The following is a 26,227-nucleotide window of genomic DNA, read 5'->3' as shown; positions in this document are numbered from 1 at the left end:
CAGCATACTGTTAATACGTCGTGATATCCTCAATGTTAAAACGTCTGCCATCTACTCGAAGTTCGGTGGTTCGAACTCGACAAATACCTTTAGCCTTTCGTAGTTGTGTGTATTCAAATTAATTAAATATCACTTGGTTCGTCGTAGAAAGAAAACATCGTGAGGTAAACCCGCAAACCGAGAGTTCTCTATGAAGCCCGCGCTCAGTAGTGAGCCGGTGAGGGTTGTTCATGATGATGATGATGACAGTACCGTGGTAGTTGATAGTTTAAAACACACCACATTATCCAAACTATTTGTGCAATTTTTGCCTACCAAGTCAATGTGTATTTTGACTAGAGTAGTTCCATCTGACTGCGTTAGTCTGCGAATTTATTTCTAATTCCTATTTACTGTTGGATAAGAGCTAATATTGTAAATTCGGTGTACTGCTAAAAAAAAGGACTAGCCTAAACTTTACTTAATAGTAAGAGTCGTGATATAGGTAATATGAGAGATTTAATATTGGAGTCCGACACATGGAACCATGTATCTATGGCATTCTTGAATACACACAGTTCGATCGTTTAGCCTCTAAACGAATTTGAGCTCCATTATTAAAAGTCTAAGGAAAGTATCTAGATGTGACAAATAAAAGTTGATATTTATACTCAAATGCTTTTTATTGCTGGTAAATAATTGTTTATTTACTCTCACAGTTGAGTATTTTTAGAAAGAAAAGAGAAACTGGCATTCTGATTTAGACGGAATTTTAAATGTTTTTGTTACATTTAAAATCCGACGAATGTTCGCTTCCTAGGCCATTAGGCTATTTAGAAGGGAAAAGCGGATCATTCAAACGGAAAAACCCTTGCGGCCGCGCAGTTTGTTTACAATCTATTACACACATATGTCATAAAAATTAAGAGAGTATCATTTCTTAATTTTTAGTTCTAAAAACGAAATAAAGTTAAAGGACACACCAACACACAGTTTTATACATAATCTAATTTAGCACAAGTATTTATTCTAAATACATCTGAACCTAGTTACACAACTTGTCTAGTCAAAACACTTCGGTATATTCTTTCTACTTTAAACCTACTCGCGAAGACCCTCTTTACGTGACCTGATCACAATGCGTCCCCACTTCCCGCAGCTATGCATACACAATGCGGTGATTAGGTATAATGTGAAATTTTCACACGTTAAACCCGTGGTCCACTCCATCCAAGCCCAGGGTTGAGGCCATAGTCTACGTCTAGCACGATATTGGTTTTCTAGATTATTTTCTAGATCTATTTCTTCTAAGTATACCGGTTAATCAATTTTATAAGCTTAAAAGTTGTGGAACTACTTTCAATAATTACATTAATTACAATAAATTAGGGTACATCACCATTAAAAAACCGCTGCTGGCTCGAACACACTGTCTCTATAACCTTATAGTTATTTCTCAAGATAAATTTTAACAATACACTTTACTATAATTTAATCTACACTCCAACTTTACAAAGAAGGATCAAGGTATCTCGAATAGACGAGAACGCTAAGCCCAGACTGGAATTTTCACTCCCGACTCGAGCCGAGGTCGTGACTTGAATGTCTCCTGTTCTTCCCCAGTTCTAGCTTAAAGTCCCGTGGTTGCGTTTCGCCACGCCCACAGTTCTGTAACCAAAAACATTCACAGGGAAGTACGGGTCTCTGATTTGTCTACTCTTACGCACAAAATACCCTATTGGCTGAAAATAAAATGTGCTCCAGGCCCCACCTTCAAAAGTCTGTCTACATCAGTACCCAGACACTTGTCGTCTCTCATTTATTTCCAAACATGTGATTGCCATTAGCAATTTGTTTTTGTTGTATTTAGCCAGAAATTTTAAAATAAATCTCTCATTTCTTGACGTTTTTATTAACCAAACGCACTCTCTAATTTCGATAGTTTGTTTTTGCTATTTTGAAATTTATGGTTGCCTTTTTATTTTTTACTTTGTTCTAAGTTTATTGCTTTAGTTTTGAGAACGCCATAGCTTCGTGTTTCACACGGTCATAAATTAGGTGTTTTATGGGTGACCATCTCAATAGTACGACTGAGTTCTTGTGAAAAGTGTAGTTATTTATTTTTGTGTTTGGACAAACAATTAAGTAGTCTTAACTATACCTGAATTATTTTTATTATGTTATGTATGAATAACTATAATATACCAACTGCAGCCCACTTGTTTTAATACTCGATAAGAGCTCGACTAGTTAAATAGGTTTTATTGTTAGTCATGGCTAATGACCTGGCAGGAAGAGGTTTCTCCGCGTGTCCCTCTGTCTAGCAGAGGGCACAGTGGACGAGGCGGAGGATGGGACGTGGGCGACGTGCGCGGGATCGCGTTGTTGCCCGTTGGGTCCCCGGGGGGAGGAGGCGCACGTCGTTGGTGCGCCTCGGACGTGTGGTGGGGGACCTCGTGAGCGGGGTCCCCGGTGGAGGGTCCGCCTCGGCGGATGTCGCTGACTGGGTCGCGGTGGTTTGCTCCGGCGTTCCCGTGACCCAGTCGCTAGGCGACGTGCAGAAATGCCGCTGGGTTTTAGTGGGTATTCCGGTCGCCTCTCGGCCGGCGAGTCCCACATACCTTCCCTCCAGTTGGTTGGCTGGCTGGTTAGCTGGCTGGCTCCCAGGAAGGGGGGGACGCGTAAACGCATTTCCCAGCGTTATAAAAAAAAAAAGTTAAATAGGTTTAGTTGTGAAACAATAATACTGTAATGTTGGTTTATAACCTGTAATGTTGCTGGTCTCTGAAATGTATCCTAATGTCGAAAGGCACGTAGAAGGACGTGTTCAATGTATTGCAAACTATAGGTACTGAAAAGTAAGAAATATTAAAAATCTCCATGCGGCACAAATGTCGCTGCTGCAGATCCTTGATCGACGTTTTATTGCGATTAAATAAATTGAAAGTAAAGAGCTTTATTAAAAACAAGCTTTTATTTAAGTTCGCTAAAAATAACAAAATAAACTTTTCTTTAAAACTTTTACTATCAACTTCTAACATCATTACACAATAATTAATCCTAATCATAATTCTACTAATATTTTAAATGTGAAAGTGTGGATGTTTGTTACTCAATCACGCAAACTTTTTATCCCGGATAATCAAAGAGTTCCCGCGGGATTTTGAAAAATGTAAATCCACGCCGACGAAGTCGCGGGCATCAGCTAGTATGATATAAAAGCTTGTCGCGAGATATACCTGTGTAGATAAACAAGTTTGTTCTGATTGATTTTAACTTTTAAAATTTTCAAACTAAGTAAATACGAATATTTACCTTAGATTCGTATTTCAATAACGTAATACGATTGAATTCCTTCCATTTATTTTGTTTGATCTCAAATAAAATACCTATGTGATTTGTTCTAACACTGTCCTTTGTTAGAGGACAGAATTGAAAGAAAAATTTATGAAAATGCAGAAGCAGCCAAGCATGACGAATTTTCATGAGACTAGCTGACCCGCCCTAGTTTCACTTGGGTGGAATTTCTGAAAGTCATTAATTAATGGAAGTCTACCTTACGTACCTACCAACGTAAATCAATTTTGTGTTAAAATTGATACTAACTTAATTAACTTATTTTGTTTACCTTTCATTTACCTTACATTTCGTTGTTTTAAATTTTAATTCGGCCGAGTTTCTTGCTGGTACCTTTCGGTAGTGAGGGCATTCTGAAACAGTGGTACATTCTTTGAAACTTGTAAAATTTGAATAAAAAAATCTAATTAACAAGCGTCTAGTTTACGGCCAAAGCTGTACCAACAGTTGTGGTGTTGTACTATCTGGTGCGATCACAGACCCATGGAAGCGAGTCAAAATGCCATGAAAATCTAGTTTGCCGCCTTCATTATAAAATGTATGACTCCAATCATCTTTTGCCGCGAGTTGCAACACAACCATAAATAATTCACTATACTGAACACAACCTGGATAATAGAGTTAATGAGTTTACCCCTGGCTACATTTCAGCTACTTACCTAGTCGTCTCGAACATTGAAGGCTTCTTTTACGGAATGCGGTTCGTCGTCGAGTAAGCGGCTGACTGAGCAACCTTAGATGATTTACCAAGCCGTCGGCGAACAATTTATCACAAACTACGTAAATATCACGCCCTGAAGCGCTCCATTGATAAAAGCGCTACGCTTCATTGAAATTAATATTGGATACCAACTCTTTACTATAATAGCATTATGACCACTACGCTTAGTATAAGATTTTTCGTCTCACCAAACGTTGCTAGAATTCGAGAGTCGAAATACAATAAAGTGAAATGCCACTGATTTTAATTTCGCAACATTTCCGCTTGGAGCGCTGGCTGTAGATGTGTAGACAAACTTGAACTTTAAAACAAAGCAGTTAAGATCCAGTTTACTATAACGCGGAAGTGGTTCGACACTCGAATACTATCAACGTTGGTGAGACATAAAATATCGTGCTAAGCGTACTGATGAGACTGTGGTCTTAGGGCGTATTGAATGGAACCCAGAATTACTCGCCTTTATTAATGTTTAGGCCACTAAGCGTTACGTGTTTAGAATAACCACTGTAGAGTTGTTTGAAAAACTAATGACTGATGAATATTCATAGTGAATATAATAGCCGTTGGCAAGCTTGATTCGCAGGCGGCATCTTCTCCATTGTTCATTGTTACAGAATTTAAAATATGGGCTAAATAATGTGTTTTATATTACCTATTAATCTTAAACTTAGTAAGTATTATGTACTAAAACTGACAAAAGTTAAACTTATTCCTTAGTTTAAGATTTATTTGCTAATTGAAAAATCAGCTCTAAATGTTATGAAGAGAAAAAATAATTAGCATGAAGAATAAAGTCCAGCTAAGCTGAGGTTGGCTATACAGGTGCATCCAATATGCAATGAAAATGTTTTATAAAATGTTCGTGTTACCTACGTCATGTAACCTACCTACCTTGCCTGAAACTCTGGAAGTACCGTGAAAGCCAATATCCGTTCATATTGGGCCATAATTGATAAGATGGTTTATTGGTTTCATATTTGATCCCGTAGCGAAGAAGCTCTATAAATGAAGCGTGAATATTTACCTATGTACGGACGTACGTACAGTTCCGTACCCGAAGGGTGCCAACGGGACCCTATAATTAAGACTCCGCTGTCTGCCCGTCTGTCCATCAGTCTGTTCATCCATCTGTCTGTCAGCGGGCTCTATCTCATGAACCAAATTTTCATACAGCGTGTATTTCTATTGCTTCTATAACAGCAAATAATTAAAATTACAGAATGGCTACCATTTACTTACATTTTTTTTAAAAAACGTATATAGGTATGTGTATATCTTATATATCTTGTACGATGGTACGAGTCCGCATCCGATTCGCTTTTGACCGGTTTTTATTTTGTTCTGAGGTTCTTTAAACTTGGAAAAACATTGATTACATTCACTCTTAGAATTTACGACACCTTACAGGTTGGAAATACTTGTCTACTCAACTATCTGTTAACACATGGGGTTTCTCAAGGGGCGGACCAACAAATTCCTGATAGGTCGGCAGCGCGTCGGCAGTTCCTCTGGTGCTGCAAATCTTCATGGGCAGCGCTAATCAATTAACATCAGGTGACCCGCCTGCATGTTTGCTCACTATCTTTATTTAAAAAACAAGAGAAAAAATGACCATACAAGTTTATCTATTGTTGTTTTTGACAAGTTTTGTCGAAAACTATTAAACCACAACTTGTTTGTTTGTTGATGTAAACATAGTGTAAACAGTTTCTAACTTGGAGTAATTAGTAAGAAGAAACATGATTGTTGATCAACAGTGCTAAGTAAATAAACATCTGGGTAGGCAATAGCGTTGAGCGAAGCAGACGTGACCCGAGTCAATATAGACTTAATTAGTATATAACAATCCATGTCTCATTAAGTCAAGAGCTTCCACGTATTCTGTTGACCCCACTATATACCTAAGTTATAAGCTCGTTATACCAAATTATTGAACTGAACATTCAATTCTCATAGAGACTTTTTTAGGGTTCATATCTCAAGAGAAAATAAGAAACTGGAGTACTGCTTTTGCCTTTGGGCTGGAGCATCCCAGTACCAACTCCTTCCATTTGATTGGATCCAAAGACGGGCTGTTCGACTTGTGGACGATCCCAAACTAACCGGCTCGTTGGAAAGCCTGGAACACCGCAGAGACGTAAGCTCTCTTTGCGTGTTCTATCGCCTCTATAATGGAGAATGTTCCGAAGAGTTGTTTGATCTCATTCCATCCTCCTTTTTTTACAACCGCACCGCACACCACCGCAATCAATTCCACCCTTCCGTTAAGAAAAGTTTCTGGAAGATTAAATCCCGAGGGGAGTAAAATAGGGGTTCGAAATTTGTGTAGTATACGCAGATGAAGTCGCGGGCATAAGCTAGTGTTTCATATTCATTTAATTATTATCAAGTGACTCTTGTATTATTTAAGTGAATGAACAAGCATGCGTTTATGATTTCAAATTCACGTTATTTATCTTTATTACATGTAAGCCAACTTGTAAGTAACTTTATCGCTGGCTCTAACACTGTTTGCCCAAAGTGTGGATCGGGAAATTAGCTTCGCCAACGTTGGGTCCAATGCTAATTTTCCGATCCACACCGTCGCGTCGTTGGGCGAACAGTGTTGGTGCCAGCGTTGGGGCCGGCGGCGTTACGCTACGTCAAAGTTCAAACCACCGCGCGTGATGCAAGATGCGTAGAGCTACGCTACCGAACCCGCGCTGAGGCTCGAGGCGCAGGGTCGGTAGCGTAGCTCTACGCACCTACGCCATCTAAGCGTAGGTAGACAGTTACGCCTAAATTACGTTGCTTTATTTTAGTACTTCTTAAATTTTCCGTTCCCGCCGCAAGAGTCAATCTCGAAATGTGCGGAACATATTTTATTTAAGTTATACTGATCATAAGGTGGTGAATCTCAGCAAACGTTAACATAATATAATTTCAGCTTTAGTGCGCTGAAATTATATTTCCGTAATTATAGTCCGACATAAAAAATGTAGTTATTTTATTTTCTTATGACATGTACTTATAAAGTTTTATATGAGAATATATATGAAAAGTGCTGGTATTTCGTAAGCAACACGTTTTTGTCGCCAAATATTGATGTCTACGGCCGTCGGGCACGTTTCAAAAACATTCCAGTCACGTTTTACATCGTGTAACGTGTCGTTAGAATATTGCCGCTTTTTATTACCTTTAAACATAGACTGCGAACCATGAAGTGTTTTTTCTACATACCTAATTAGAATTGCCTATATCTAACCTATAAATTCCAACGATTTCTATGCACTAAGATAAATAACAACCCTAAAAAAGATCAAATATACATTATCTACGAACATGTGAACATGAACCTACATTATACATGTATAATGAAAATCACTCACGATACTTTAGACGCTCTAGAAATGTCCATTGGTAAAATAGGTATATAAATTCGCAGACTTAAAGGTAGGGTCTAGCTTAACTTTCTAACTTTACTCATGTGAGAGTAATAAGGTTTCTACCCAAACGCTTTTGATCACAGGCGGTGTGGTGTTTATACATTCTATAGCAGTTACTTGTAAACTTAGATTACATACCCATTCTCGCTTTTAAAGTTTTAATTAAATAGTAAAACAACAGATATGTTACGTTTATATTACATGGCGTAGGAAATTCGCTGATGATTTGAAGATACAAAACACACGACTCACGAGAGTAAAAAATTGCGCTCTGTAAATGTTACCAAAATATGTTGCGGTTGTAGTAACGTATTTGTAGTACTTTATCACATTGTGACCGTAAGTTTCTGAACGTCATTATACAGATACGCAACAATATTCAAAGTTCTATTACATAAACGTGTCGAGAATATTTTGTAGGTAGAATAAATTCATGGAAACTTGCATAACGTTATTGGCGTTTTATTTAAGTGATAAGTGCTATGAAAAGCGAATGAATTGATTTTGTATTGTCAAGTCACTATTGTATGTGGAAGTGTTATTGCATTTTTCCAATTTTTTTATTTTAAACTACAGGATATTCAAGCCGTTAACAATTAAAATAAAACTTGTTTGTATACTTAAACTTGTAGTATACTCTCTAAAACAAAGAAACTCGTCGAGCCAGAAGAAGTCTTACCTACTGTACTAATGAGATCTTATTTTCTGAGCGTTCTACCTTCATAATTCATTCATTATAAATTAATTGCATATCTAATAATATGTTATGCATATTTTGAAAAATAACACATAGAACATGTCATACAAAAATAATTCGAGAGCTTATTCACTAGCATTCATATAAAATAGGCATGAAAATAATAAACTTTTTATATTCATCTGTATTTTAAGCCGACATAATTAAGTATAATTGTTCAATGTTCAAACAGCCATAGATATATAGACCGACCTACAAGAGACAAGGGTGTATATGTACATGGCAGGTTTAGGTGTACCTTGCTTACAGTTTTAGTTATCATACTTACCTACAGTATAGTAGTAGTAGAACAGACAATAGTAGATACTACTCTCTGTGCAAAGATGATAAAACTTGACTAGGTATCGACCGCTGCAGACAAAGGCACTTAGCGAGCGGAAAGTAGGAAATCCTTCGTTTCAGAGTAAGGACTTATGAGTTCTACATTCATGCTACTTTAGGTTTCTCTGTATTTAATAGTCGCAAGGTCAAGCTACGATTCGTAGAACTCGAGATGATTGTGACTGTATAATTATATTTTTTATAATTGGATTTTGAGCAAGTTGCGCGAGTTCGTGGAAGAATAAATTTAATTCTATGGAATTCAGTTAAAACATAGAGTATAGAAGTGTTGAAAAAAATGTGATAGTATCGGATAGAGTTCCTTTTAATATAAGCTTAATTTAATAGCTGATACCCGCGACTTCGTCCGCGTGGATTTAGGTATTTAAAAAATTACATGGGAACTCTTTAATTTTCCGGGATAAAAAGTAACCTATGCTACTCTCCGTCCATTGAACTATCTCTATGCAAAAAATCAAGTTTATTGGTTGTCTACACTAATATTATAAAGAGGAAAACTTTGTTTGTTTGTTTGTTTGTTTGTTTGTACTGAATAGGCTCAAAAACTACTGGACCGATTTTAAAAATTCTTTCACCATTCGAAAGCTACATTATCCACGAGTAACATAGGCTATATTTTATTTTGGAAAAAAATAGGGTTCCGTAAGATATTTGGGTTTTTCGGACACAAGGTGTAAAAAATCAACCAGAAAAGTTACTTATTTTGCGTACGCTGCCTAAACTATAAAAGATAGAACCATAAAATGTTCTAATTAATTGTAGATCTTATAAATATCTACAAAAAAGTCCGCGACACACTATACCCATCTATGTCGAGTGAGGCACAGCAACCATTTTTTTATTTAAAAATCTTGGAATTTTTTTGGACTACATTTAAACGCGTTTATTTTACTCATGCTATTAATCCTTATCAAAATAAATGATTTCATCACTAAGAACAGTTTATGGAGATAATATTTGGTCTTTGAATGATTAAAATTGGACGTTTGGTTTTGAAGTTATGGCGAAATTAAAATATTACGATTTCTGCTGCACGGCCCGTTGTATATTATTATATAAAGAGGTAATGTCGTTAAGTTTGTTTGTAGGGGGTAATCTTTAGAACTACTGAACCGATTTTAAAAATTCTTTCACCAGTAGAAAGCTACATTATTCCTGAGTGACATAGGCTATACGGGATCTTTAAAAACCTAAATCTACGCGGGCGAAGCCGCGGGGATCAGCTAGTTTAGTAATATTATTAGTAGGTAATATGTTAATATTAATATATTAGTAAAGATTATTCACTATAGTATAATAGTATATAGTATAAGTACCTACCTAGATTCTAATCCGCACTTGGTCAGCGTGGTGGACTATGGGCAAACCCTTCTCTGCTGCTATGTAGTGAGCCGGCTATGGATTGATCATGATGATGATGACCGATAGATTAAGTGAGAGGAGACTTGTGCTCAATAATGGGCTGGGGCTGGGTTGATGGTAATGGTAGATTCATTAGAACAAACTAACATTTAGGGCACTGAAAACTAAACTTGTCAGTAAAGGCAAAACTATCTGTCTAGTATCATTCTTTGTAACACAAAGACACTCGGGGACATAAAGGAGGGAAGTTCTTCACTTCACAGACGAATGAACACTTGAGCCTTACATTAGATATAGAACATTTCTGCTGGCTTTGGAAATTTGATCTTTGGTAGTGATAACATACCCATATGGGGACGTTGCCTGAGATTTAAAATCCAAACTAATATTATAAAAGTGAAAGTGTCTGTCTGTTTACTAGCTTTTCGGCACCTCGAAATTTAGTACATAGATAGCTTGTATCCCGGGGATGGATACATAGGTTACATTTTGTCCCTGAAAATGAAAGAGTTCCCACGGGATTTTTAAAACTAAACCCACGTGGACAAAGTTGAGGGAATCATCTAATTGGAACATTACATTCCATAAACGGATTTTTACTCCCGGAAAATGAAAAAGTTCCTTTGTTATTGTAAAAAAACCTATGCGGACGCAGTTGCGGGCAAGTAATAAGTATATGCAGCTGCGAGAATTGATTTTATTTTTGCAAGAATAGTTACGAAACAGTGTTGGTTTTAGATACCTAAAAACGTTTTGTAAAATAGTTAGCGAGTATGAATTTTTCGATCAAGGCTCATTTTTGTATGTACCTAAATAGAATTTTGTAAATTGCGAGTGAAAGAAATGAATGTAGAGGCGGTAATCACTTAACATCAGGTGACCCGCTTGCTCGTTATCTCTATTAAAAAAAAAGAGAAAATTCAAACTAACCGAGATGTTAATTAGAGGTTGATGGAATGCTTGTGTGGACAGGCTAGCGCGTGCGTGGGTATTTTGGCTGGTACCGCTGGAATGTTCAATACAAATTCCACACCAACATGCTACGTGGCGTAGGCGTTGCCTTTACAAAGTTTACACGTACAAGGGAATGTGCAGGGTAAATCTAAATATATAAAAGGAAAATGTGACTGACTGACTGACTGATCTATCAACGCACAGCTTAAACTACTGTACCGATCGGGCTGAAATTTGGCATGCAGATAGCTATTATGACGTAGGCATCGGCTAAGAAAGGATTTTTGAAGATTCAACCCCTAAAGTGGTGCAATAGGGGTTTAAATTTGTGTGGTCAACGCGGACAAAGTCGCGAGCATAAGCTAGTATTATATAAAAACATACCCCAAACTTGGTCCACGATACAATATTTACATAGCCGAAATATAATGTATCAATTTAACAGTTGTACGAATACCGATTCCTGGCTATTTCATTCTTAATTGAAATCTTAAGAAATATACGTTTTTGCATATGAAGGAAATAGGAAAGATTATGATGTAATAAACATGGCATAAAATTTTATTAACATTTCCGAGTTTCGACTTGATGGTTCGTAACGTAAACTATCTTCCATTGATGTCGGAGTAATGGCGGCTTAACTACTAGGCTTTTAAATGTATACATATAGCTACATCTAATTAAAACAAACGACATTGCTCAAAAAATATTTCTATAAAAAGTGTACCGAATAGCGAAACAAAAACCATGATCATAAATAAATCGCGACATACAAAGGCAGCGCTGCTTATTGGGTACAGAAATAAATTTATCTTTCTACGTAGGTATCTACGACTTTATGGGTTGCTATTTGTTCGGCCGACCTTGATCTAGAACAGTTTTTATTTATCTAGGTACTAGGTATATCTTTATACCAACAGCCAATTGCAGCCAAGCGCTAGTCTATAAATTAGAAAAAAAAAATTAAGGGTTGGTCCACTCTTAAGTTCATACTTTAATATTGTTAATTGTACATTATCACAACTAAAACATTCCTTTTGTACCCTATCTGTCCGTTAGTTAAGGACTATTAAATTGAATACTTAGATTGATTTTTATTCAAATTAACTTTTACAAGTATTATTAGCTTTAGATATAAGTATTTCTAGTTTAAATGTCGTTCCATTTCTACGTAAATTGTAATTGTAAGTTGACAAAATGACTCCTCACGCGCCATTTTAACTCTATGGGTCAAAAGTCATGTCAAAAGTACGGTTCACGTAATTTTTGACATGGAATTTGACACAAAAAGTTAAAATGGCGCGTGAGCAGTTAAAACGCGTTATATTTTATTTATGTACATAAGTATTTTCATATTATGAAAAAGTTAAGTCGATAGTGTCGCTCAATGCCCTCGAGTATCGTTGATGTTGAGCAAAGATCGGGTGTTTGCTGATATTGTATAATATGGCAGTGTCGTAAAAGCTGGCTCTTGGAAGATTGGGATGTGCACAAACACAATCGTCTGTGTCAACCCACTCAGCGATCGTTATTGCTTTGCCTATGTAAGTATAAAGTGGTTGACCTAAATTTAAATCCATTTGGGTTAGTAGGTAGGTGATATTCTAAATAGAATCTAAAATCTAAATGCAGATTGCGTGTGACGCAAATGTTATTGGCTAAATGAAGTGTGTTATTTGAAATCGTACACGCAAATATAGGTACAATGCTTTCAATGTGATTAAATCAATATAAATAATCAAAGTCAAAGTCAAATTAGGTATTTATTCAAAACTAGCTGCCCTGGCGAACTTCGTTCTGCCTAACAGTCGATTCAAATTTTTAAATTTTTCTCTCCGAAGAACCATCCTCGCACTTCAAGGAATATTATAAAAAAAGAATTAGCGAAATCGGTTCAGCTGTTCTCGAGATTTGCGATGAGCAACACATTTAGTGATTCATTTTTATATTATAGAAGAAAGAATAGGCAGTGTACACTTTTAGATTGGCACTTGTTGGATTTGTAAGTTAATGATGTAATGGTGATAATTGATTACGTAAATGAGGGTTCAAATTTCCAAACGCGCCTTGAGAAGAGCCAACAACAAGCTCAGCTAGATATTCTTTTTTATTATCACCACTTAATAAAAAAACAAATATAGATTATATAAATTGTTTTCTATGTGAAGAATCTCAATAGCGCAATGGTTAAAGGAGCGGACTGAAATCCGAAAGGTCGGCGGTTCAAGTTGTACTACCTATTCCTAGCACAAGGTTACGCTTAGTTGGAGGGGAAATTCATGATAAACATGGCTAATTAATTCTTCAAAAAATGTAAATGTCGTTCAAATAAACATACCTAACTACCAGATTCAGTTACGAGTAGGTAGATGCATTGATAATAGGAGGAATCTACCTGGTAGATGACTAATATGACACTATGTGATAAATTCTACATCTAATTTTTGGGCGTAAAACAATCTGAAAGAATAATCTATCCAGCAAAAAAGAATAATACTTTGTCCGTCTAATAAAAAATTATGCATTAACATTCATTATTTGAAACACATAACATACCGAATTGAGAAATTCCTATAATCTTCCATTTTATAATAAAGTTTTTTGTGTTTGTTTCAGGTCCAGAGAGCAGCGACAATAAACCTGTGAGTACGAAACATTTTTGTACTCGTACTTATCAGATTTCATATGGACTCCTTGTAGTGTATTAATAACATATATCTACTCACACCTGAAAGTATTTCTTAACATATTCTGTTAGTGTCGTACTCCATTTATATTATTCCAGTATTATTATTCCATCATCACTGAGGGGCTGACCTGCCGAATAAGCAAATGGTTAGCAAAAGCTTAGTTAGTAGCTACCTTAACGGAAATCGCTTCGCGTAATTATCTTTTTTATTAAGATACCGACTTCTGACTGGTCTCAAGCAGTGCCATTCTTTTCACAATGTTCCCGACGGAAAAAGATAGCAATAACTTTTACCTGTCACAACTCACAATAACTTTGTAGTAGTACCTATTTTGTGTACAACCGAATTAATTTGCACTATTGATTATTTATTTGTAGTTTGTACTCGTGTAAACAATTTTAAGCCTTTAATGTGCTCACACAACATAAGTTTATAACCAAGAAGCCCAAGAACTAAGAGCACCTGGGATTTGTAACTTATGCTTGACTTAATTAATATTTCAAGATTCAACTTTCATTATTCTAGTGAATCTGTGCAGTAGGACGTAGGTACGGACGCAGGGAACGAGAGTCACTTGAGGACCAGACGTTTTAAGCTCTTGACTCCTATATTTTATATTCACTGTTTTACATCTACATACACTGTTTAGTATTCCAGCTAGAGCTTATTTATGTAGGTTATCGATAAGTAAACAGCTAAACTGTCGTATTCAAAGAATTTCTAAGTACTACTTCGTAGGTCGTATTATATAAAGATTCTCTACACATTTAGACTAGGTACTCATCTAGATGTAAAACGACTTTGATAGTTTCTGAAGAAAGGTGTCTACCGATCTACGAATAACAATGACAGATAGGCACGTACCAAGGTGATTTATAGAATCACCTACGGAATTTATGGAGTCTTCTACTTTTTACGTTTAAGAACTCCGATATCAAAATTAAGTAAGTATTTTAATATTCCAAGCGGTAACTTTGCCTCAAAGTATGCAAATAAGATTTCTTGAATTTGCAAGTAGCCCGCTAACCATATCCACTTAAAGTAAATAAATTCAACGCGGCGGCGCTAAAAATACTTACTTAAAAATACTTTGGTTATTTACGATCTATATATTATATATTTTCGTTGGTAAATAAAATGTACTTATACATTTTAGTGTAAGACAAGAAAAGTGTGGTTTGTACTAGGAACTTTATGTACTTAATCTTATCTATTCGACGGCTTGGATTTCATTATCACTGTGCAATATTGATCCGAAATAACATACGAGTGCGTGTACGCGACAGGTGGAGATGGCAATCTGGGTATGAGGCGAGGGGACGCCCCGCACGTCACACGCGCTTGCTCGCACTGGGTTAGCGCGGGGGCTGTGCGGGTGTGCAGGGTGTTCTCCCCGATCGCCATCTCGACCTGTCGCGTACTATAACTACAAAGAAATCATGAGCCTCTGTCGATTAACGGATTTGCTTTTTCATTTGCCTGCAATAAAAGTTTATTTATTTATTTTATTTTATTTATTCATTTTCGCTAGCGCCTTCTTGTGCGTTTCCTTCGTTTTTTATTTCCTTACAAGTTAGCTTTTGACTGCGATCTCACCTGGTGGCGAGTGACGATGCAGTCTAAAATGGAAGAGATATGGCAGTTTTACATTAAACCCTTATCGGTTTCTACACGGCATCCTAACAGAACGCTAAATCGCTTGACGGTATGTTAGTAGGGTGGTAACTAGCCACAGGCGAAGCCTCCTACCTGACCTGACCAGAGTCAATTTAGAAATTAGAAATTCCCAAATTGCCCCTGCCGGGAATCGAAACCGGGACCCTCCCACTCATAAGATCGCAGCGCTCACCACTGCACCAGGGAGATCGTCAACTTTCTATTCACTCCTAACCAACAACCATCAAACGACCTTTTATTCATATTAACTTATCAAGCATTGTATATCGTCTTCAGCTTTCGACCTCCATATTCAGTTCTTGATTGATGGATTAATTTTTATGCTTTTGGTAAGTAGGCCGTTTGCACCTTTCTGGCCCATTCTTTGAACATAAAAAGTGATGAATCTGCATTTTTTGGAAATAGGTTAGTGAAATAAACATTACAATGTTGATACCTATTTCACTTATTTTTACTATGAGGTCCCTAAATAAGCTACAGCCTTGTCTGGGCCTTGACCTAGTCAAGCGTTTTTACCAGTAGGTATTTACTAAGGCCCGCACACATTTGATTCTATTATTTATATACTTAGGTACTTTACATTTGTAAGGCCTTTCAGGAAATACCTACGTACATAATAATTCAATGTGTAAGGCTCAAAAATTTCAACAGGTGCCTGTAAATTTATCGTATCGTAGCTAGAATTGGTTAACTTTACAATTGAATTTTGATCATTTGTTGTAGGATGTTCCAGTCGAAGAATTGGAAAACCTAAAAATGGGTAAGTCTACTTGTATCTGTTTTATTAAACCAATTGCTATAGTTTTTTATAATGCACTTGTTAGTTGTTACACTTGTAGTTGATGAACTATAACATATTATACACAATATATACCTAACATATTATATACATATTATAGTATAGGTACATACTATTGACAGCTATAATGTGATAATCGCAAACACTTTCAATTGTCGAACACTCGCTTCCATTATTGTAAAATTTTACAAATGTGCAGCTACCGTAAATTCTTCATCCAAATTGTTTTCGAATTGCTTCCGAGCCTTTTATTACGCACAATTAGAATAGGGAATGCCCTTCCGGCTTCAGTTTTCTCTTCAAAAGACTAAGTATAATTATGCATCTAAAGCATGTCGTCTTTGTCATCAAAAGCCATTATCATCGATGAATATAATTATGTGAGTGTAACCAAGCTCAAGGCTAGATGACAAGCTAATACTGAAAATGATCACTATAAATCACTGACCTCTACTAATAAGTATAAGTACGCTGAACCTTCGATTGCCGACCTGCAATTTTTGAAGTATGTAACTTGATTTTCGCCGCCGTAAGCGTCATGTGTGCATACTTAGAACTAAGTGTTAGTGAATGGTTAGTGATAAGACATCTGTCAACATAGTGTCAACACGAAAACCATTTCAATTCCCGGAATTAAAATTCATTTCAATTTTCATTCCCGGTACGGACGTCTTAAATCAACACAAAAATTAACTGTCATTTTGTATGGCACACATATTCTAGCGTATTTGTATAGGTAATATTATGTCCAATTTAGTGCTATAAATACATGTACCTATAAATACATTTTGTCTCACAAATAGCTTAGAATTGGTAAAAGAAATGTGTCATCGCTACGGAGTAGGCGCTAAACCAATTTCAGATAACGTGATCTGGATCTTAAGTATAAGATTATTGAGAATTCGGTAAATTTGTAAGCAATTTACTTTGTTAAATACTCCTAAATACTCTCAGTAAATTGTATCATTTTTGTATAATAAGATGAATAGATATAGTAGTGTACAACCTCATGAGAAAAGACTCCCTATATTTGCTCTATGTGTCAATAGCTGTCATGGCAAAAGTACGGTGTACCGTACTTTAGTGACCGTACGTAGTGCGCTGTCCAGGGTTCTCCATACATAAGTAGTTCGGTTTGTACGTACACTGCCATTGAGTTTGATTTAAATGCAGTTAAATGAGACCAAACTACGTTCATTTGTAACGCGCTGCGAACAAACTCCTCTTAAGGGATACAACAAAAATGATCTGATCAAGTAAAGTAAGTAGCAATCCATTTCAAAATTTCTCACCAGCAACTCTGGTGTTAAAGTTGAATAAATAATGAAAAATGAAAACAGTGACCTATTCGCAAGACCTTCAAAAGAAAAAAAATTAAATAGTCGGGCCACTGTCAAGCTATGTACCGAAGTATCTTAGCCATTAAACCACAGGAGATCAGTAGATCTTAGCTCCACACGGCACTCAATTTCCAACTAGAGAGAAATCGAGTACGAGGGAGGTCTTTGCCTAACAAAGGCACATTAACAGGCTGTTACTGTTACACTTAAAAAGCTCTTGAAAGCACTAAAGCTTATTGCCCGTAACACAAACGCATTTAGAAATGGAGTGTCTTCTTTATTATATTACGTAAGCCGTAAGAAATTATTTCTACCGTTCCTACCTATCTAAAAACTTTTTTCTTTCATCAAATTTTTCGATACCTTTAAGTATTTTTTTCAATCGTTACCAAATTTTTTGTTGGCAGTAGATAAGATTGAATGAATATTAATGAAATACTATTTGCGTGCCTTTCAGCCCGATTCGTCCAATCAGTCAGTCAATCAGCTTTTCCTTTTATATATGTAGGCTCGCCGCCATTTAATTGTAAAGACTTTGCTCATTGAACATCGCGTCATCGTCCCCACCGTCATTGTGAGATTATAAAATGAGATGCGCAGTGTGTCTCGAGACATTATTCGTTTGGCATTGGCCAGAGTCGCTTCTCAGTGGATACTATGTGTGTCGTACTGTAGGTTTTATTATTATCATTGTCGTTGTGACCTAATGTGGTTTCAGTTGTTTGAGGTTATACTACTAGGTTGTGAAAGGTTGCTGTGAGTGTGTTTTGGCGATCTAGACAGGTTGTTTATCGGGTGAGTCCTTTTGTATCGTTCCAATTTGTATTAGACAATCGTGATCGTTGTAGTTGATGTTAATTGAACTAATTCTGGTGTGCTAGGTTAGCTGGTTGGTCTGGGGCCGGTATGGGGACATGGTGGAGCCGGTCGCTAGGTAGGGTTAGGTTTAGCTACGTTACGTTACGCTAGTGGTTTTCACGTGTGATAAGTGAGTATTAAAATGATTGTAATTGAAATTACTACCTTCTGATGTCGGCCATCCCCCTTGTTCTCCGACATCAGAAGTGGGATACACGATCTATGCCCACATTTTTGAAAATTATTCACACACTAGCTTCGATTAAAAAAAAAAAAAGGGGTTGTCTAAAAGGCGAGGTGGCCATTTAGATGATAAAAGGCGAGGTGGCCATTTAGATGATAAAAGGCGAGGTGGCCATTTAGATGATAAACGGCGAGGTGGCTGTTTTGATGAGAAAAAGTTATGCGAAAAGTGTTCAATGACGATTAGTAGTTAGTCAGGATGGGCGAGCGGTAAAATGATTTTGTGGTTATGGTTTTGTCCTCACATACTTTGTAATACTTGGCGTACGAGGACGTACGCATGTCAGAATGGCCGTGTAGGCTCGCCGCCATTTAATTGTAAAGACTTTGCTCATTGAACATCGCGTCATCGTCCCCACCGTCATTGTGAGATTATAAAATGAGATGCGCAGTGTGTCTCGAGACATTATTCGTTTGGCATTGGCCAGAGTCGCTTCTCAGTGGATACTATGTGTGTCGTACTGTAGGTTTTATTATTATCATTGTCGTTGTGACCTAATGTGGTTTCAGTTGTTTGAGGTTATACTACTAGGTTGTGAAAGGTTGCTGTGAGTGTGTTTTGGCGATCTAGACAGGTTGTTTATCGGGTGAGTCCTTTTGTATCGTTCCAATTTGTATTAGACAATCGTGATCGTTGTAGTTGATGTTAATTGAACTAATTCTGGTGTGCTAGGTTAGCTGGTTGGTCTGGGGCCGGTATGGGGACATGGTGGAGCCGGTCGCTAGGTAGGGTTAGGTTTAGCTACGTTACGTTACGCTAGTGGTTTTCACGTGTGATAAGTGAGTATTAAAATGATTGTAATTGAAATTACTACCTTCTGATGTCGGCCATCCCCCTTGTTCTCCGACATATATATATTTAGATTGGTGCGTAGCTTAAACCTTTTGTCTAGTTTATTATTGCATACTGGATCCTAGTTACCGAAATAGACGACAATCACTGATCTTAAGTCTTAACCTATCAAGTAATCATATTGAAATTGAACCATTAAAGTTACAAACAGCATTTCATAAATCTTAACAAACTAAATAGTACATAATATATGTCAAAATATTATTTTTATATAGGTAACTAGGTAAAAAAGTCGTTTATATTTTCTCGATAAGTCTGAAACTTGGGTGATGCTATAAATATTAAAGAATACTTACGTGTACGTAGAGTCAAGGATAGCCGTCAAATCTAATTTTGATATAGTACGCGACGGGACGAGAAGGTAATCGGGGAGGGAACGCCCCGCACAGCTTCCTCACTAACCCGGTGCGGGCGAGCGGAGGTGACGAGCGGGTACGCGGGGTATTCCTCCGCCTCATACCCCGATTGCCATCTCAACCTGTCGCGGACTATAATTACAATCTTATCCCTACATACTTTTAATAGAGTTTATTGCTAGAGTGGAAAGTATCTAAGATGTCTTGATTAATTTTTCTGAAAATCCGAGCTTTTATCATCGTTTTAAATTAAATTCAGGGCGGGGAGACACTATCTTTTGAAAAGAAAAAGTGCTTTTGTTAGATGTACGAGTAGATATTATTCTTTCTCAGGTATTTCGCTGTATAATAATATTTGCCGAGGGTCTTTAGCCTAAATATCAATTTATATTAAATGTAATGACACCAATGAAAAGAGGACATCCAATCTTGTGAAAAGGACATTTTTTGTCATAATGAATACATACCTAATACATGAATTGAAAACTATCTTATATAACACAGACGTACCTACTTGTTGGCTCGTTTCTTCTGTAACTTATATTTTAGGCAAGGCAATTCAATACCTATTTTAATTTTTGTGGGTAGGTGTTATGTTTATTTTATTTATTTTCGTTATTTTACAGAAGAAGCAAGTAAGGAGATGGTTCCTGATATGAAGACTGAGCACATGGAATATCACAGACTTGGTAAGTGATTTACAAAATGGCCTGTTTCGTAGGTTATTTTATTATTTATCACAGCCGCAAGTGTCCTGAATACAAACGTATATACTTACGAGTTACGCGTATCTCATGCCAAATCAAGCTATTATTCTATAGGAAAGTGTTGCTTTTTGTTGATAGTTTGAAGTTACCTGCATTGATTTATTTGGAATACCTACTCTTTTAAGAAATACTAGTGAGAAACTTATGAATAGTTTAGCTTAGTTCCAGAACTGAACTAAACTAAGTACGTAGTTTATCTACGATAAATGAGATTCTGTACTATCTCATTTATCGTAGAAAAACTGGCAAGTGGCAGGCTACTAGTTAACACTAAGAAGTAAAATAATTAATTATTAACATTAGCTTAATGTTGTTTTAGACGAGCCGTAAAGCTTTTAATCCGTTTACGTTGTCTACATGGAAAATTGTAGCCTTTAAATCTATTACTAATCCAAGTTTAACCTAAATGAGATTTAAACTATAATATTATCTTTTAATACATTTTTATTTTCGAAAACACTTTTTTAATAAATGTCATGTATCGAAAAGAAAATTTATTATGCCTACTCAAAAGTTATAGCTATAGTACTTTATGTTTGTGAACGTTTCAGGTACCTACATAGAAATGTTTTAACCTAAAAATAATAATTTAAATAAGAATCAATCTTTGATCTGTTCTTATTCCTCAATAAAGACTATACAATTTTTAGGGTTCCGTACCTCAAAAGGAAAAACGGAACCCTATAAGGGTTCCGTTTTTCACTTTGTTGTCTGTCTGTCTGTCCGTCTGTCTCAAGAAACCTACAGGGTACTTCCCGTTGACCTAGAATCATGAAATTTGGCAGGTAATTAGATCTTATAGCTGACATTTGGGGAAAAACCTGACAACCGTGAATTTAGGGTTAGATCACACAAAAAAAAATGAGGTCATGAACTAACAATTAGTATTTTCAATTTTTTAATTAAGATAACTATATTTTATTTTATTTTATTTTATCAAGTGGGGTATCATATGAAAGGTCTTCACCTGTGCATTCTAAAACAGATTTTTTATTTATTTTTATGTATCATTTTATGCATAAATACGACTGTAGTACGGAACCCTCATTGCGCGAGCCTAACCCGCACTTGGCCTGTTTTTAACAGCTAACAATGTTGCCAAGCAAGTTATCATCAGATTACAGATAGGTTGATTATTACGATTAGGTACTTGTGTAGCTCCATGCGACCGGCAGAAGTGTTTCTTCCGGCATTGCATATATGTAAATAACGCGGATCGCGACTCTTTATTTTTTGGTTTATGTAAAATACTTTTGAGAATAAAATAAATAAACATGCGTCAACATCAAATATCGGTCGTAAGCCCGGTTGCTACGGCGCGGCGTAGCCGTTAGCACGTAGGTCGTAGCTAGGACCTACGTTGCTAAAAATAAGCTAGTTATTAATTCTTCTGTATAGCAGCAAGTTATTAATTTATTGTTCTTAGTAAGAACTGTTAGTTTAAACCGATTTTAACACATCAGTGACCTTTTCAGCTTAGAAACCTTCGACAATCATTTCAGAACAGTGTTGTGCGATTGGTTCCGGTAAAAAATGTATGAAATAACCTCCAGAATAATATCGTTGGAATGGAGTCTATAGAATCTCTAAATAAATATTCCAACATAAATTAAAAAAAAATTAAGTACCTAACTAAAAAAGTAACTAGCTAGTAAGCATGAAATCAAACAATTGGTAAAAAGTAAAAAACAATTTCATACCTCCCATTAGATCCATAATATGTATGATTATTATAAATAAAAAATACACATAACATCAGTTTTTGATTAAGTAATTTAGGGCTTGTTATATATTTCGCTTTCCAAAAGGGTTTCTGTTCCCAAAAAAGTTTGAGAACCGATGCTATAGAGAAACGTGGAAGGACAAACCGCAACAACGTTTAATTATTCGGAACGCACGAGGCGACCACGGCGCGTGCCTCCCACGTTTTAGGACTGTCCCTCAAAACCACATATCGTTACAATGGAAACCATTGAGTACCATTTCATTACACTTGTATTTATTTTAATGGATTTCATGCGGTTCTTTGTCCTTGCTCGAGTAACACTTTCCTATTGGATTCCTCGTGTACTTTCACTTGATGTATTTATTTTACTACAGTAAACCAGTATATTATATACTTAATAGCTATAGTATTTACGTATCGTATATTCAAGTAGGTACCAATAATGCTAATATTAGGTTCAGTTCACAAGCTGTGTCTCGAATAATAATGAAGTAGACGGACCGTTAAGTTCGACCACCAGTTGCGTATAATGCGTAGTTAGATTTGTTTGTTTGTTGTTAATTTGTTAAATTGGAGTGTCAATAGAATGCATTTCAAATGCAAAAATCATTGGTAGGTGACTAGTATCTATAGTACGTAACAGGTCGAGATGGCAACCGGGGTATGAGGCGGGGGGACGCCCCGTACACCCACACGTCACACGCGCTCGTCCGCACCGGGTTAGTACGGGGGCTATGCACGTATGCGGGGCGTCCCCACTCCGATCGCCTTCTCGACCTGTCGCGTAATATACTTCGCATCTCGTATATTTACCAAACATTTTTTCCTTTTAACTCAGCTAATTCATTACTGATTTTACTTATTAAAAATAACAAATTTCTATTTCTCGTTGTTCTTATTTAAAAAATAAATAAATAAATTAGCAGAAAATAATCGAATTTAATAACAAGACTCAAAGTGAAGTGTATTTTTTGGTCGGGACACGGTTGTAAAAGTCAAAATATTCATTTCAAAGTATAGTACGCGACATTTCGAGATGGCAATCGGGGTATGAGGTGGGGGACGCCCCGCACACCTGCACATCACCCACGTTATCCCGCACCGGGTTAGCTCGGGGGCTGTACGGTATAAGTAAGGTACACTAAATGTGTGCGTTTGCGAGCGCTTGCTCGCGACTGGATTGGTCTGGCATGCACGCACACTTACGCAATGCCCGTGTATACGACGTAACCAGTAAAGTTCACTCGTCTTCGTGAATTGCAAGAACTCTACACTATTTTAATGTTCAACTTATACCACAGATTCCGTGCAAGCGAATGGCGAATTACTCTCCCGACTAGAACAGCACGCTTCAGCAGATGCTACTGGGGACGAGAAGCCTCGTGTTCACGCGAAAACGCAGCTGGACGTGCCCGCGGAAGGCGTGCATAAGGTGCTGGTGCAGGAAGATGGACATGTCAGTGTGCTGGACGCCACTGTGCCCACCACGCCACAGACTGAAGAGCAAACTACTAAAGTAAGTCATATGACACGCTTCAAAAGACGCTATTAGGGCCAAAACCCGGCATTCCGAACCAGTGGTAAATTAAAACTACCTGACGATTCATAAGCACTTGTAAAAGTTTACTTGAATAAAACATATTCTATTCTATTTTATTCTAAAAAGTCTCGTGTGCATGCGAAAAAGCACCCACATAATTAAGGCGTGAAGGACGGCGAAAATACCTAATTATATTAGCGTGCTGGACGCCATTGTCTACACCTCACCACTAAGCATTTATGAGTCCATGACCACTAACTGAGGAGCAAACTATTAAAGTAAGTACATAATTATGAATGAGTACCTTGGGATTCGTAGACCTAGAGTTTTAAGGGTTCCGTACCTCAAAAGGAAAAACGGAACCCTTATAGGATCACTTTGTTGTCTGTCTGTCTGTCTGTCAAGACCTACAGGGTACTTCCCGTTGACATAGAATGATGAAATTTGGCAGATAGGTAGGTCTTATAGCTGGCAGTAGGGGAAAAATCTGAAAACCGTGAATTTGTGGTTACATTACACAAAAAAAAATGTGGTCATAAACTAATCATTAGTATTTTCAATTTTCTAAGTAAGATAACTTTATCAAGTGGGGTATCATATGAAAGGTCTTCACTTGTACATTCTAAAACAGATTTTTATTTATTTTTATGCATCACAGTTTTTGAATTATGGTGAAAAATGTCGAAAAAATACGACTGTAGTACGGGACCCTCAGTGTGCGAGCCTGACTCGCACTTGGCCGGTTTTTTATTATATTCAATAATCGAGAAAAACCGTTATCTCACTCCAAGACATTCAAATCTCGTCTTATGTTTTGCTGTAAAAGCTTGCGGAACTGCACAGAAGTGAAACATTCGGTCGACCAAGTGGATTTTTAACCGACTTTCAAAAAGGAGGGAGGTTTTTTAACTCAGCGCGTACTTTTGTTATTTAAATTTGCTCCTATCTATAATGCGTGACAGATAGATATGGCAATCGGCGGCAAACGCCCCGCACACCCGCAAAGCTCTCGCGCTAACCCGGTGCGTGCGAGCGCAGGTGACGTGTGGGTGTGAGGGGCGGCGTCCCGGACTATACCTATTCGTTCATACCTACCCACTTGGATTGTGATTCATAGAATTATTCTCAACGCGCCGGCGGATAGTAAGATGATTTTCTATGATCTGCCTAACCCTAGAACGAGTCTTTTCAGCTGAAACGTGTCGTGATATTATTACAAAATAACGTTAATTATATTATTTTCTTTTCACTATTATTACTTAAATTTATTTTTCTAGATATTCCATGGTGCAGCGCGTTTAGTGCAACCCGGTTTGGGAACGAACAGCCCACAAAATGGTCACACCGCTGTGCGTAGAGCATTTAACGCTGACATCACCAAAGAAACGAAGCATAACGTATGTATTTATTAATTAACCCTTTCACATAAGTCAGAGGGGTTATGTGAGTAATTTGGTTTTTAACCAGTTTTTTTTTCGACGATGACAATCATGCGGGATGCCTGATGAAATAAGGACGTCTAGGATGCAGGCTTGCCTAGGTGCCAAAGTTTTTAGTCTTGCCTTGAAAATATTTAATTGAAACATGAAAACCGGAAGGGCACGATTTGCATCTTAGCGGTTTGTATCAAAAAAGTTTCTTGCAATTTGATTAAATGTCACACATGCCTTACGGCTTACGCATCTATCGCTACCATCTAAATTTGGTAAAAAATTAACACATTTGAAACGGTACAAAAGTCCAATATTCCACGTGTAGATACTAAAAGGTAATCTCAACTTCATCTTCAATTTCGCTAAAAATAGAATTACGCAATATAACTAAAGTGAATGTTGTCGTTAACTGAGTTTATGTGTTCCAGACTGAGTTGAGTCGTAAAACTCAAAGCTTCGCTTATACACCTTTTATGAGGTTTCGTAATTTTTTCCTTCACGTGCACAGGACCAATTATATTGATAGAAATGTTCTCAATCTTTTCTCTTCCATCGCTCCTGATAAGTATTTTTCAGAGAATTTCTGTAGATGCCTTTTTACCATAATAATGAGTACTATTTTGTAAAACTTAAACCTACATACCTTAAGGTCGCTCTTCTTACACGCTTCTCTATCTATCTTCTCACGATCGATAACTAAGCCATATATCGATTTATCTCTCCATTAAAATCTCTATTTTAGAGCAAATTATGAGGCAATTTAAGAAAATTGGAAAATTAACAACTTAACTTCATAATCATTTCAAATGTCTTTAGTTTGTGTGAAAAAAATGTTGTCGTTTGCCGCCAAAAATAGGCGTAATTCCAAACGTCGATTTGAAATTTTCACTTTCCGTTTGATTATAAAATATTGTACCTACGAGTATCTCAAGCCAAGTTCATTCCTCTCTCGGGATGAGGTGCAGTTAGGGGGAAAGGGTGACACGCACAGATAACGTTTTTTCCGTCATCTATGGAAACAATACTATTTTAGGCTCTACCCGCGAAA

General features: G+C 36.9%; 1 protein-coding gene across 2 annotated transcripts in view; it reads left to right on the top strand.

Annotated features, from left to right (window-relative positions):
• LOC117986902 (uncharacterized) overlaps positions 1 to 26,227 on the top strand; it is a 55,345-nt gene that overhangs the window by 18,137 nt on the left and 10,981 nt on the right. For both annotated transcript variants that reach the window (XR_011237364.1, XM_069502108.1), the window contains exons 3-7: positions 13,514 to 13,539; positions 15,988 to 16,024; positions 20,340 to 20,402; positions 23,508 to 23,722; positions 25,024 to 25,143. Coding sequence is in view for 1 of the 2 variants with exons in the window: in XM_069502108.1 (XP_069358209.1) it covers positions 13,514 to 13,539; positions 15,988 to 16,024; positions 20,340 to 20,402; positions 23,508 to 23,722; positions 25,024 to 25,143 (461 nt within the window). In the remaining variant the exon portion in view is untranslated. The remainder of the gene's footprint in view (positions 1 to 13,513; positions 13,540 to 15,987; positions 16,025 to 20,339; positions 20,403 to 23,507; positions 23,723 to 25,023; positions 25,144 to 26,227) is intronic.

This window comes from Maniola hyperantus, chromosome 12, assembly GCF_902806685.2.
Source record: "Maniola hyperantus chromosome 12, iAphHyp1.2, whole genome shotgun sequence".
NCBI lineage: Eukaryota > Metazoa > Arthropoda > Insecta > Lepidoptera > Nymphalidae > Maniola > Maniola hyperantus.
This window is presented reverse-complemented; position numbering and strand designations above follow the sequence as displayed.